At 40.1% G+C, this 15,137-nt stretch overlaps 1 protein-coding gene across 4 annotated transcripts in view; it reads right to left on the bottom strand.

The window, feature by feature from the left end:
- The window catches only part of SYNJ2 (synaptojanin 2), a 57,564-nt gene that overhangs the window by 8,387 nt on the left and 34,040 nt on the right, over positions 1-15,137 (bottom strand). For 3 of the 4 annotated variants that reach the window (XR_014524376.1, XM_083496402.1, XM_083496403.1), the window contains exons 8-22: positions 14,958-15,130; positions 14,617-14,698; positions 14,170-14,319; positions 13,919-14,084; positions 11,844-12,035; positions 10,616-10,697; positions 9,798-9,938; positions 8,250-8,442; positions 6,876-7,034; positions 5,784-5,940; positions 5,261-5,378; positions 3,556-3,774; positions 2,019-2,097; positions 734-902; positions 34-213 (exon numbers count right to left, since the gene is read on the bottom strand). Coding sequence is in view for 3 of the 4 variants with exons in the window: in XM_083496402.1 (XP_083352528.1) it covers positions 34-213; positions 734-902; positions 2,019-2,097; positions 3,556-3,774; positions 5,261-5,378; positions 5,784-5,940; positions 6,876-7,034; positions 8,250-8,442; positions 9,798-9,938; positions 10,616-10,697; positions 11,844-12,035; positions 13,919-14,084; positions 14,170-14,319; positions 14,617-14,698; positions 14,958-15,130 (2,260 nt within the window). In the remaining variant the exon portion in view is untranslated. The remainder of the gene's footprint in view (positions 1-33; positions 214-733; positions 903-2,018; positions 2,098-3,555; positions 3,775-5,260; positions 5,379-5,783; positions 5,941-6,875; positions 7,035-8,249; positions 8,443-9,797; positions 9,939-10,615; positions 10,698-11,843; positions 12,036-13,918; positions 14,085-14,169; positions 14,320-14,616; positions 14,699-14,957; positions 15,131-15,137) is intronic. The other variant, XM_083496401.1, reaches the window with a different exon arrangement.

Below are 15,137 nucleotides of genomic sequence, written 5' to 3'. Positions count from 1 at the left end.
GTTTAGTTAGCCACTATCCTATAAAGATGTTACCTTTATACAGATGCAGCTTTCTTCCAGGATGGTGAGATTTGTTTGCATGTACCGTGGATGCCACCATCAAACATTCAGGCCCATCCAGCAAATCGTCCACTGCTAATGCCACTTCTGTTGTTAGAGGTAAATGTGGTGGCATGTCATCCAAATCATCATCATCATCATCAAGGATATCACCTAAAGCAGAAGATATAGCAATGGAAATATTGGTGGGAAACTGGACTATCTGTTCTTGGTTCTTACTCTAGTTGCAATTTGTATAAAAAGGAAGCAGGAATGTTTAAAAGTGAGGTGTAGTGGCATTTTCCTATAAAAATGATCAGAGGGCTGTGAGGGGAACCTTTGCACATCGATCAGGGCTTTTGAACCCCTCTCCTGAATGTAGCCCCATCACATCGCTTAACAAAGCTCTTCCAAAACACTTTCCAATGCAACAAGAGAAGCAGCAGAAGCAACAACAACAACAAGAAGAAATAGGGAAATCCCTCTGCTAAATGCCCATTTCTTTTTCTGCAGCTGTCTCTGGCAGCAAGTCTCACTATAGGAAGTACAGTGAAGAGGAAGGTTAGCAAATAAGTGTTGCAGGACTGAATCACTGCTCACTTTCCTGATTCCAAAGGTACCAATCAAGAGCACACAGAGAGACTTGCAGAGAAACTGAGGGCTCACACATCTAGCTACAGTCCATGCCACAAACCTTCTGATTCATAATCTAAACTTGTAAAATCAAAATTTTCCTCCAGTAGACAGGAGTTTGCTGTGGGTGACATGGGGGCAATGCTGTCTCGTTTCCTAGTGATTTCCTCCTGAAGGCCCTTCAGCCAGTCCTGGGTTTTAGGCCAGATTTTCACTGTCTTGCCTTTAATCTGCATTACAAAAAGAAAAAAGGAAATTGGTTAATCAAATCACTATGCACAAACGAGACCCAACCTTCAAAAGAATGTAAACCGAAAGCCTAGTTCAACAGATTTAAGACAAAAGCTGTCAGCTAAATATTCTAAAGAGTAGGTGGAGCTCTTGACTGGCTACTTTTGATAGCTGACATGTAGAGGGAAGATACTATGACATTTTCCTCACTCTTTTGTAATACTCTCTAAGGTTTTGTTTCGTCTTGGTGGTGGCTGAAGTATGTTTAAGGGCCATTTGCACTGTGATGCTGATGGGGAACTAGCCCTGGTTACATAAACGGTACGTTGCCTACTCTCTAGAAGCTATGGAATAATTATGCAATTCTTCAGTGCTGTATCGAACTGCTTACCTGCCTAGTCTAATCTGAACTCTGAAAATTCATCTGTAAAGTAGTACTGCATGCCTCTCCCTCTAAAGAAAGTTGGTCATTTATATATGCCCTGCATTACCGACTAATTACACAGCACATAAGAGTGTTTATGTTAATGCTAGGTAGGGGGATTTAATTTGTGTGAGTGTTTCCTGGAGAAATTTGACCTGCTTTTCAAAGTCCAAGTGTGCATAGTATTGACTTGATCCACCCATATTCACATCACTGACATCCTTAAAACTGAGGATCCTTGAAGTTCAGCCTACAAAATGCCACTCTCATACAAAACATAAAGACAATGAGTCCTGTGGAAAATTAAAGACTAATGGATTTACTGTGGCAATGGCATGAGCATCTAGTGAAGTAGGCAAGTGCATGCTGTAATAAATGTATTTAGTCTTTAAGGGATGACAGGAGTCTTCCTTGTCTGACTAGTCACATCCACCAGCTTATAGTTTTCAGAGATTCTCTCTGGAGCTTGTATTAGTAGCTGACTTTTTTAAAAAAAAAACAAAAACAGTCAGCCTGAAACTACAAGCTGGTGTTCAGGGAAATGTCAGTTCCATATTAAAGATGCGGTCCAATGAGGACTGTAAAAATGCCTGGCATTCAAAGAAATCAAAGAGAATAGTAAATGTCAGCTCTCTCGCCAATAGCCATTTAGGTACCTAAAATAGTGCAGGGAATTTTTTATTTTCCTTACCTTGGCACCATCTACATCAAGAACTTGAAGAGCAGACCTGCTTTCTGCAAATGTTACAAGCATCTGGCCTCCATTGATCCTGACAAGAATAGAAAGAAAGAAAGAGGTGGTCAATCAACTGTGCACATGCCTATTACTTCCTGCATTTAGTCTTGTGAATAATAAAATTGCCTCCAATGCTTTTAGGGCAGATGGTACTAAATTTCTCATCATGCTCATTCAGAGTGAATGATTCTGTATCTGTGCCTAACTGAAAAGCTGGTGTAAAGAGATAATGTCTGATATGTTGTTTCAATCACATCTTATGTTCTCACTCTGTGCTTAAAATTAGAGCAGATTTAAGCTGAAATGGGGAAGAGGGGAAGCAAGAATGACTTAGGTGACTTCTTTTAATATTTCTTAGGTAATATCCAGATTGGCTGTGGCTGTTGCTCCCCAGCAACTGGTACATTGCCTCTGAATCTGAATCTCCTTTGTTTTGAGATGTGTACATTATATGTGCATATAGCTTTCATGACTTGAAACTTTTCATTTTCTTGATCCTGTATCCTTAAATCTGCCACAAGTGTTGCTGGGTATCTAGGAGAGCTTATTGAAAGGGGGCTCAGCACTTTTTGGAATGGAGTTGTACTGCCATATACTAAAGACCACATAACATTGATCATAGAAAACATGTATTATTTCTCCTTTGGCACACTTCAGTGATTGCTATGATGATACACTCACAATTGGGGTGACTGAAGGGTGGTAAAAGGATGAGTTTTTTCAGAGCTTCAGCACAAGGCAATAGGAATTCTATTCCATGCTGATGATCATGACAAATAACTAGGTTGTGGGATAAATTATGGGGCAAGTAATTTATACACTAGGATGGTGGTGCCTTTTGACTATGTGCCAAAGGTATGCAAATTTGTTAAATAATGTGAAGATCCAATACGGAGAGGAGGCTGCATTATTCGCACGGATACACAATGCTCAGTGTATGTGAGGAGAAACAACAACACATTATATCAGAGTATAAAAGCTTTTTGTTTCAGGCAGCCAAGAACAGTATTCTGACCCACCTGTGTTTGAATTAGGGTTAAGTCCATTCAGCATAAATAATTCAGAAATATACCCAGAACGCAAGAGAAGTGTGTGCATTTTTAAGCTGACGCTTTGGTTTGCCCTACTACTTCAGGGTAAGCTGTCAAGCTTGTCTGACCAATTCTCTAGAGGAGACCACTAGCTCTCAGGAGCCATTTCGTCAGATAAACATACAGGAAAGCTGACCTGCCATTTCCTAAGCACAATGGCTCAACTTTTTGGTCTACTTCACTTTGACCTTCCGTTGTTATGGCTGTGATTGTTGACATTGCTCAATAAAATGTATTACTTGGAAAAAGGATTGTGGCACTGAAATATCCTCTAATAATTATTTGTTGTGACATGAACAAACTTCTACACTTCACAGAAACTCATTTCAGTCACAGGAGCAAGAAGTTATAATCCAAGCCACTGGGGTGTAGATTTTTTTTAATGAGGATAATATTTGTACCTTACAAGTACAACGATGCCATAAGTCTCAAAGATTTGCATTAGTTCGGTACGCAAGTCCTCTGGAAATTCATCTCTCTCTTCAGGTGATGGTGTCTGCAGAGTCACCACTACGGTGGCATCCAGAGGACCCTGGAAGGATGACACTTCCTGGAAAACTTTCTCCCGAGCCGCCACATCAACTTCTTGGACTTCTACTTCCACGATAGCTAAAACAGGCCTAATCAGAGAAATAAGAAGAAAGAGATGGGTGAGGGAAACCAATAATTCCAGGGGAAATAAAGAAGAAAGAAGACGGAGGGCAATGTTGACTTGTTATTAAAAATTGTTGGCACAATCAAAGCAATTGGAAATCAGAAACACACATAGTTTCATTGCTTGGTTTCCCAATATATCTCATGGGGCAACTTATGCAACACTTTCTTTTATTTTTAAAAAATAACATATCTGTCCACACAATCATATAAGAATCTATACAAAGAGTTGGTCAACTGGGGAAAAGCCTATAGCCATAGGAGACTGATGGATTAAAGGCCTTGTTCTTCACAGTGGCAGACGAACTCTAAAAAGACAAGACAAAATTCCCTCCACTGTTGTTGTCAAGTACCCAACCAGATACCACCGTTACTGACAGCAACCTCCTAATGGCAGGGTAGCCAGAGGGAGGATTACGTGTGTCTGCAAATGACATATAGTCTCAGCCTACAGGTGCTGTCTAACAGGCAAGATTTCTGTCTTCTGATATTTTTGTTACATTTTAGGGAAATGCAGATACTAAAACTAGTGAGAAAATAAAAAACAGCAAAAGTTATTTATGCTTTAATTATTTTACAAAGGAAACAAATCAAGTGTAGAATCAAAGCCTGAAACAAAACATTAGCTTCTTTCTCTTTCCCCACATTTATTCATAAAATAAAGTAAGCTTCACATGTTTTTATCCTTAAGATTTGCCATCACAGACTATCTCCTTTCCCCTCTGGACACCCAGTGAGCACAACTGACTTTCCATGATGCAGCAAGATGGTGGCACAAGATTACAACCACACAGCAGGTGTGGAGTCAGGGAAACAATTGCAACTATCGGCTGGGTCACACAGCGATAGGTGGAGGGGTAAAATTGCATATGGTGTTGCCCATGTTGTTTGAAATGCTTTAGTTTTGCACCAATCATTAATTGATCCAGAATTATGGAGTCATATGACAATTTCAATCAGCTGACTGGCTTCATGTGACCATTGCTACTTGCTTTTTGGTGTTCGGATGACCACATAATTTTTTTTTTTAATGAGAAAAGGCTCTAGGATCACACTGATAGCATAGGGTGCCACAAAGGGCTATCTGGGATTCCTCAGAAACTGTCAATGCTGCACACCTAATTGGCCAAAGGATTTTGTGAGCATGAACCAAGCACACACTCCTTTATAGTGAATTAGGTCAATCTCACCAACTATCGTCTGCTCTGCCTGGCAATGGCTCTCCACAGTCCTGGATAATTTCCTCATAATCTTTTTTTAAATCTGTGATCTTTTGAATTAGAGGTGCTAGAGGTTGAATCTGGGACCTTATGCATGTTTTGCATGCTGCTTTCCATATGAGCTACAGAACCATCCTTTACTACGCAACAGTACAGAAAAGCATGACAATCACAGAAACAACAGCATCTCTGCCATTTCAGAAGGGTTATGCTTCCGTTGATGTTACAGTACCTGTGATCGCTTGCCTGGAGTTCAGCTCTTCCATAATACATCAAGGCACCAGGAGACCAAATGGGTCTGATTTTGGTTTCTGGACTGAGATCAGTGTCAAAAAGATTGATCTCTCCAGCTTTGTAAAAGAAAACAGAATTCAGTTTCAGTTTAAAATCATTAGAGCAAATGTTCAACAAAATGTTGGGACTTCAATCACTTTTTATGGTGGGTTAACTTATGTGGCACCCAACTGTCAGGACACAAAATATTATTATATATATTATTTTAACACATGAGTACTGCAGTGGCAACAAAACACAATGCATTGATGGTAAATAGTAATTCATTTATGTCCATACAGGGTGACTCAAATGGTAAGTATGGCAATTTTGAGTTCTCTGCGCCACAGAGGTGTCAGTTGACACAAGAGGATCTAACTTTGGTACCCGTCTATAATTAAGCTATTACAATACATATCTTCATTTCATGATCCAAAAAGAAGTCTATGAGACTTTTAAAAAACTGAAAAGATCCTACCCACCTGTTTTATGAATAGGAAGTTTCTTCCTCCACCAAAGTACTCTGTCAGTCCAGGCTGGAGTTCTGCATTTGTCACTTGTATCATAAGCCTCTGAGCCAACATCGTACTTATATGTTGGACCAAAATTAATAGTTCCTTCATGAAAATCCTTAAAGATCTATAAAACAAATCACAGGTCATCTAAATCATGGCTTATTATGGTGCCATTCATACAGTATTTTTTCTCTTGATATAAAACAGATCTCCACCATGTAGCTCTAAGCACAGATAGCAGCCTGATTACAGTTATACCTTGGGATGAATACGCTTCAGCTTAAATATTTTCAGGTTGCGCTCTGCAGCAACCCAGAAGTAACGGAGTGCGGTACTTCCGGGTTTCGCCGCTCACACATGCGCAGATGGTCAAAATGATGTCACGCGCATGCGTGGAAGCGGCAAAACGCAACCCGCGCGCACACAGTCGCGTCTTATGTTCACTTCAGGATGCAAATGGGGCTCTGGAACGGATCCCATTCACATCCAGAGGTACCACTGTACTTGCATTTTTAGCAAAGTATTTTTGCTTTTGTTATGTACTTGAATAAGACAAAAAGGCAACTAGAAAAATGATCCCATTAAAAAGTCATTATAATCCTGTTTGGCCATTAAGAGTATAAATTTTGGTGTTGGTTTTTTTTTTAAATCCGACTTTTCTAACTTAATTATTATTTTACTATATTCCCCCCCCCCAAAAAAAATACCTGTAGCTAACCTACCTTGATACTTATTTCATAAGGAAGGTAGGATTTTTAAAAAAAATCAAACAAAAGCAACCAGATGTACACCATGGACCTCTGGCAGCACAAGTTTTAAGAATATCATTGTTTATTAAATGAATAATCACACTGCCTTCCACTGCAAAACAGAAGGTGGCCTCAATAGTGTCCCTAAGTAGTCTCTCATCCAGATCCAAAGCTGCTTAGATTCAGCTAGGTTGCTGCAACATGTGCATTCAGATCAGGCTTTGGGCATCTGCTTCAAATAACTAAAGAGCTTTCGGGTGAATATCTCTTTTACAGTAAATGCTCTTTCAAACAGCACCAGTCCCCTTACTTTTCCACTGGATTTCTGCTGCTGCAGTTGATCAAACTCCAGGAGTGTCTTCCAATCTTGTCGTTTGAGAAAATAAAATACTTCTTCATAGGTCAAGTCAATGCGGTAGTTAAAATCACCACACCAGAACACATAGTCATGGGAAAACATGCTTCTTCCCTGTTTGTGTGTGAGAGAAAATTGTATTTTCAAGCACAGATTAAACAACAGGATTTTAATCTTCCTTATTTCTGAGTGCTGTTTTAGAATTTTCTTCAGAGTATGGCCCATTAATAAATACTGGGCACTACGTTTCTCAATACAACTTTGATCCTTAGTTTCAGTACAAGCCACTATCTTATACTGAAACAATACTGATCCTATAATCTGGCACAATCACAGTTAACTAAGATAGCTCAAGCGCATATTCACATGTTTTGATGACGCATGCTTTTAACTTGAAAAATGTGCTTCTTCCAACAGAAATGGCCCACACAGAGATATGAGGTGCAATGCTAGCTTCCTGGCAGGGGTTTCCCTGACATTTACCTGGAGGGAAATGGAGCGGTGGAGGCATTGGTTCAGTACAAGTGCATCGGTGGAGCCAATCCAGTGCTCCTGCCAGTGAACCTGCCCCACCATGCCAACCTCCCTGCCATTTCATCCCTCCCACTCCTGGTAAGTGGCAGCAATACTGTTGCCAGGAAACTAGTGTTGTTGGTTCCACCTCCCCAAGTGAGCAACTTCCTGTCCACCAAAGCACAATCTTCATATTAAATGAAGGTGAATTTGCCCCTTAAAACTATAGTCTCACACTACTATAACTATAAATTGAAGAAGTGTGCATGCACACGAAAGCTCATACCAAGAACTAACTTAGTTGGTCTTTAAGGTGCTACTAGAAGGAATTTTTTTTATTATAAATTGAAACTGTAATAAAGATTTACTGCAATTCTCAACCATCAAGCTTTTGTTTAGAGTCCATTGTTTCAGCTAAATTTAAATGTTTGTTATAAAATCAAGCATAACAAAAACTCAAAACATACCCAACAAAAATATATGCATTCCACATCAAATCGTGTCTGCAGCTATAGCATCACTAGAGGGCACTGTTAATATGGATATATTTTGAATACAGATGTACAAGCTACTTCTAAGCATGGTTTGCCCAAATTCAGGCTATCTTTTTAAGGCTTCGGAATCAGCAGCTACCGATATCCTCACACACACATGGAGATAAATGTCTGTGCTACATTCCCTGAATTAAGATTGGGGAGAAAGGAAAACGGGTGGAACTTTACACCCACCCGCCCCTGAATATATTCCTTTTGCTCTGATAGTTTTCATGGGTGAGAATTCAGCACAACTCTAAATAAAACATTTCAAAAACCTCACCATTGGAAAGCTCAGCTTCTGCGTGATCTCTTTATAGTCTTCATTCCGCTCTTTCACCTGAGACTGACCAGCAGTCAAGTGGCTGCATAGAAAGCATAAGCTGGTGCTATGAAACTGAAAACGGATGGCAACTGCTCCTTTATTGCCAGCTTTCCCTCCCATTCCAGTCTTCACTGTGTCCACTGCTACATCCCTGGGCAGGAGAGAACAGCCAAAGACAAAAGGAAGCATTTGCTAAGGGAGTGTAAAGGAAATACATAGAACAATAGGCACAGTAGACTGTCACGAGGTTGGATGGTCTTGGATGCTTTAGTTGAGATTCCTGCATTGCAGGGGGTTGGACTGGATGACCCTTGGGGTTCCTTCCTCCTTTACCATTCTATGGCTCCATGACTAGCAAAGAAGGATCCTGTGCAAGCCCTGCCAAAATGAATGAACATGGAAGGTCCGACGCATCTACATGGGCCTTACAAAAGAGAAACTGCCACTACACTAACTTTATCCAGCTCATGTATTTATTATCTTAATGTGATGTCACAGAACTACACTCCAGGTCTCTCCATCTAACACCTGTGACTGTCCTGTGGCCACACCCTCAAAGCCCCTGCTTCTGACCCTCCTTGAGTGTTTTTGTCTGGCTGAACTGTGTTTTGAACTTTGATAATGCCTCTTGCTTGTGTGTATGAAGGACGGAGCAGGGTGTTTGTGAGTGTGTATATCTGTGTGCATAGCAACTAGCCTAGCATAAAAAGGTAAACTTTACATTCATTGCTCTGCCCACTTTCGCCTCTGGCTGCACACTCACCAGTCGTATGTGGCCACTGGGAGATTTCCCAGAATAAAATACAGCCAACTCCCCTCACCCCAATAAATTTTGACCCATTTTTCACCCATTCAAAACTTCAAAACTCTAAATCACATTTGGCATAACAGCACTTCTGAACCTGGGTGTTTTTTTAAAAAAAGGTTTATTAAGGCTTAGATGGAACAACTGCCTTGAAAGAAATATATAGAATTAAACAGAAACATTATATATATTTTTAATTTTGCTCACAAGCCTTTGTTCATTCTGCCATCTATCTAGCCAGCCATATTCAAGATGCATGGCATTAAGCTTGCCCTAAAATATAGTTTCCTTAATGGAGGGCATGTCCAATTTGAAGACATATCAATAAAGATTCCAAGACTCACTGGTTGTACTCTGTGAATTATTCAAGCAGAATCCAATTCAAAGGGAGCAATTCATCAATCACAGTTCCTGCCCATATTCTTTGAAAAAGAATGGAGTTTGCTGCAAGAATTACAGTTGGTAACAGGATCCCAAAAGCAGAATCCTTAATTCAGTGGGTCTTACTTATATTTAGGATTTCAGGCTTAATCACTGATTATGAAAGTTTCTTTTTTTAAACAAAAACGTGCGTAATGCAAAAGCAGCATGAGCAAGAGTGAGTAAATTCCCACTTAATAATTATTTCCCTTCACTTTCACCAAATTTGCAGTGAAAGAAGACTTCTACTTGCTCCCAGTTCCCCACTGCAGGGGATATACCTGATGAAGGGGACATGGAAAGGTCGTACAAAGATGAAGAGGCAAACACCAACAAGCTGTGCTGATGTCAACAGAATGTATCGATGTGTCCTGGAAAGGGCTTTCTGAAGCTGTTCTCCCCACATCTTCTTATTAGTTGTGCTGCAACAGGTAAACGCAAGCATTAATTGCAGTAGCAGGAAAATTGGATAGGGCATGAAATAGTCTTCACTGGATAAAACACAGGGTTAATTCCAGAGCTTATAAATGGTACCTTATTGATAACCCAGGGCTACATCAACACTTTATCTAACTATCATGTTCATACAGGATACACCGGTCTTACTCTGCTCCAGAGCCCCTCTGTGTCTCCACCACTTCAGGCAGATAAGACAATAATAGACCAGTTTCTAACAGAGATTCAGAGAAATCAGCATTTTTCATTTCATTCTCTTTCTGCCATGTTTGAAAGGCTGCAAAATCATAGTTATTTATTGCAATGAATAAAGCCCATCTGAGTGTGGTTCACGTATGAATGAACATAACTTGATTATTCAGCACTTGATGATGTTCCATTGAATGAATGAATGCAGTTTCCATTTAAATTTATTGTGCTTGAATTGATATGAAAGATTTATTTGTGGTGATTCATCTTTGAAGGCTCATGCATGCATGACAATCATCACTTGATGCCAGAGTCAACAGGTGATAAGCATGCATATGTGAACCAGCTATTAGCATTTTGTGAATTATGCACACACCACTACACAGAGTATAAGCAACTATGTCAATATATGATATGGAGTATAATACAGTTAAATAGCTCAGTTTAAGCATACCTAGCATTGACAATATTCCCAGCATTTAATTCTACCATCTCTTCAAATCCCACGGCAAATATGTCGGCTGGACAATGGTCATCTATGGTAACAGGAGGGGGGCGGGGAAGAACACATACAAAAGTGAGTTGATGCTTTGTGAGTATGTTTCCTTTCCTAATGTAAAAACAAAATAAACCATGGTTATTAACCACGGTTAAGTGATTTCAGTGGTCAGCTGGTCAAGTTGAGAGAGTATGTGAGAGACACTAGTGCATTATGCTTGCTTTCTGTAGGCACAGATGCACATACCCAGCTTTTAGTAAAAATGCCCACTCACCCACAATGCAAGCAAGTATGATTCTAGAACAGAACAGGGTTCTTCATCAATGGGTTCCCATGTGTCACTGGACTGCATCTTCCATAAACCCCAGCTAGCTTAGTCACTGATTAGGAATGATGGGAGTTATAGTCCAATAGCCTGTCCCCCAAGGTTGCAGAACACTGCCATAGAGAAAGGCAACAGAACTCACAAAGCCCAGTATTATTTCCCATGTGGAGCTTTGGCTTTTTCTGTGGTGGAATGCTTCCCTCTATTATTATACTTTATATGATAATCCTAATACTGACTTAGATTTTCAAATATTGTTCACACATGCATGTTCATCACAGAATCCCCCTTTCAGACTTGTCTACCAATCAGGGGGTGAAATTCTGTGTTGTGCTCTTCCAAACAATCCATCTACACAAACATTGTAGCTTGCCAGGCGGAAAGATTCCTTCCCCTCTCCTCTTCTAGGGGTTCTCCTGACCCCCAAAACCAATTTTGGGGAAAGGGGAAGACCCATTGCACAAATGGAAGTCTTTGTACAGGGTTTCCACTGACAGGGCTGATTAGGCGAATCCCACCAGGGGTGCCTTAAATGTGAACTAAATTCCAGCTTTTTAGATGGGGTGGAAGTATCTTAGACTACGGGGGTAAAATTTATAAGTCCCTCGCTTTGAGCGGAAAATATACAAATGCTGCATTTTCAGACTTCTCTATTAACCACATTATCTTGGACTATTTATGAACAAAACTAGAGGGTTCTAGGTGGTGTGCAAGTACCCTAACAATTTTAATGCCCCACAAACTGAGTTAGAACAAATACAAACATAGATACATATGTATGCATGTATGCAGGAATATGATATGTGTGTATGTAAGCACAAATACGCTTGTCACTGCATGACTAGTGCTCTTTGTTACCTTGAAATTCTGAAACACCAGAAAGCTTCGGGGAATCCAGTAACCAATCTGTTAACTCGCTGGTACCAAGGATATTGCTCTTAAACTGTTTGCCTCCATTTACATTCCAAGTCCCCATAGCAACACGAATTCTCTTGAAGTTTGTGAATTCAAACTGATGCTCTGACATGGCTTTCAAAATGCTAGGGGTCACTGATGGAAAGAAGGGGGGGGGGAAAGGGGAGTGGGATTTCTGCCATGAAATAAAACGGACCATATGAATCATCAGAATACCAACATCTCTCCTGATAATAGCTTTTGTTGGCATGCCTTAAATCACTAGGGATAAAAATTTCAGGCTATGCCACAAGCCACAAGTGATGCTCTTCCTCACAGTTCATAAGCAGGAACATGAACAGTTCGGGAGCAACTGGGCACCTTATGAGGAAACGTTAAGCAGGCATTAGTGCTCATCTGCTGGTGGGCATTTTGCAGACTGACAGCGCAATCCTATGCATGTTCACTCAGAGGTAAACTTCTATTGTGTTCAGCAGCATTTATTCCCAAGAAATACACACAGAATTGCAACCTGAGAATCCAAAGCAACCTATATCTGTTTTTGTTCTCATGCACATAGCTGTATTATATTAAAAAGTTTTAAAATACATCATTAAGAACAGTATGAAATTGTAACCACTAGAACAGGCACATTGGTTACTCAGATTCAAATGCCCAAGTGTCTGAATCAGTGGTACAGAAAGCCCAAATATATGCACTGGGGACAAAAACCCTGAACGTCAAAAGGTGAAAGAAAAAGAGGGTGGGTTCATTGTCTCCTGCATATATGGTTTTAATTATTGGTGAAAGTTAGATGCTTGGATTAGCCTTGAATATAGCTACTTTCCCAGGTGTGTAGTTTCTCTCTCTCTCTGATGTTGTTTTACTATTATAGGTCTCATGCTGATGATCACCAGGGCAAGATGGTCTGAGCACATAGCACAAATTATGGCATGGCTGTACCAGCTACCAATTAGTTTCTATGCCCAATTCCAAGTGCTGGTTTTGACCTGTAAAGCCTTATGCAGCTCAGGACCCCAATACCTCAAGAACCATCTCTCCCCACAAGAATCAACCCAAGCCTTGCATTCCTCAACAAAGGCCCCTATGAGGGAGGTGAAAAGGGTGCAGATGTTTTATCATATGTGGTGGTCTTGTAGTGAGGTTGAAGCTTACTGAGAAATGATATATAATGAACTGAAAATGATGTTTAAAATAACGTTTATATTTAAAATCAGAAGCTTTTCTTTTGGGAATTATACATGTAGAACTACCCAAACAGTATAGAAATTTCTTTATGTATGCAACTACAGCTGCAAGAATGTTACTTGCCCAAAAATGGAAAGAAGAAGTCCTGACGAGAGATGAATGGATACAAAAACTTATGAATTATGCAGAAATGGCAAAACTTACTGGAAGAATAAGAAACCAAGATAACAAACTTTTTTATAAAAGAATGGAAATGGTTTATTGAATATCTACAAATTATAAACAGATAAAGACATTAACAGGATTATTGTAATAATCTGGGGTTTCAAAAGAATATATAATCAAAATGATGAATAAAAGAATAAGTTAATTTAGAATATGCAGGAAATGATAAAATAAATTTAAGGAAATTGCAGAAAGAGGAGGAAGGAAGTTGATGTTTGAAATGTTAGAATTATTGTTAAACTACTGAAATGTATATAAATGATAACTATAAATAATTTAAATTAAAAAAGAGGGTGAAGGCATGAGTATGGGTCTTTTAAGTGGCGGCCCCTAACTGGTGGAATGCCCTCCCCTGGTACCATCACTAGCTGTTTATAGGCACCCGGCGAAACATTCTTATTCATCCAGGCCTTTGAATTTTTATTTTAGTGGGGTTGGGTGGAGTTGGATCTGTCTTTCTGTCACGGGGCAGAGTTGGAACTGTCTGCCTGTCTACCGATCTTTTAAATATACTATTTTCATTGACTTTTGTCTGAGCTGCAGCTGCTAATTACTTTACATACCAATACCAAAAAGAAAGTAAGTCAGAGCTAATTCTTACTTACTCAGCAATGCCGTGTGGTCCATGAGCATCCTCTCTTTTTCCGCTTGCTCTTCACTGTAGAAATCACCCATAAGCAGCAAGTCAATGGCTTCCTGTTTCACACCATCAAAAAAGTTTGACTGGATTGTCCGTGACACTGAGCGCGCCCCGTCCTTGAACTTCCCAACCTATATAACAAAAGCATTAATAGCATTCATTTAACTCACAGAGACAGCTTCCAAGAATATGACAATTATCACTTCACTCCTCTACCTTAGCTTTTCCATCCAAGGCACGGCTGCCTGTAAAAATCCTACTTAGGTTGTGTCCATTGAGGGCCCACATTGCTTTATAAGACTCCAGGAAACGTTCAACTATAGGCTTGGAGTTTAATCCCAGGCTCTCTAGCTGAGTGAACAAAACCTGGATGAGAAAAAAAGAGGAATAAGCCCGAGAGAAACAGGTAAGATCACTGCCCTCATCATATCCAAAACTTGCTGCTGGTTGTTACATTAAGGATTTTGCTCAGGATATTAATCTCAAAGCGTAAGAAAGAGCCCTGCTGGATCTGACCAAAGAGCCAAGCATCCTGTCCTCACTTTGGCCAACCAGATACGTATGAGAAAGACACAATCTTTCACCTTTTCACAAGATCGACATAATGCAGGCATGAAAAAGAGAGGGAAGGCATTCCTGTATAATGTCTGGTGGATCACTCACCTCAAGTGCTATGAAGGACTGAACGGTGTTAGTTCGAGCCAGACAATCCAGGCAGTTGGTTCGCAAGGTACCCATCTGTTGACTTCAAAAATCAAGTCAAAGAATGAAATGATTTAGCATTCCCACAAATCCCAAAAAACAACTACTTTCTAAACACCTGCTGAAAAGGGAAGAAGGGAAGAAGCAGATACATATATATGTAGAGAGTTGGGTTGTTTACTGTTAGCTTCCTTTGCCCCAATCCAGTGAGGATGCAACCTTCCATATGCAGAGTCAATGCACACCTGGAAGCTTGAAAAGGAAAGCACAAGCCATTGGTATCAAAGGGTTAAGACACTCACCGGAAACCTGCATGCTCGCCCTTGGTGAAGATGCCTAATTCTTCCCAATGCAACTTCAGCTGAGGCCCCAGCAAATTCTCAAGCTTCTCCATTTTCCCACCTTTTGCAAACTGGTGGTAATCAAAATTAATCATGGGTGTGTCTCCTGCATGGGATGATGCCCAGAGCAACTTCTAATTG

The sequence above is a fragment of the Podarcis liolepis genome (assembly GCF_965112155.1).
Source record: "Podarcis liolepis genome assembly, chromosome: 3".
Classification (NCBI taxonomy): Eukaryota; Metazoa; Chordata; class Lepidosauria; order Squamata; family Lacertidae; genus Podarcis; species Podarcis liolepis.
This window is presented reverse-complemented; position numbering and strand designations above follow the sequence as displayed.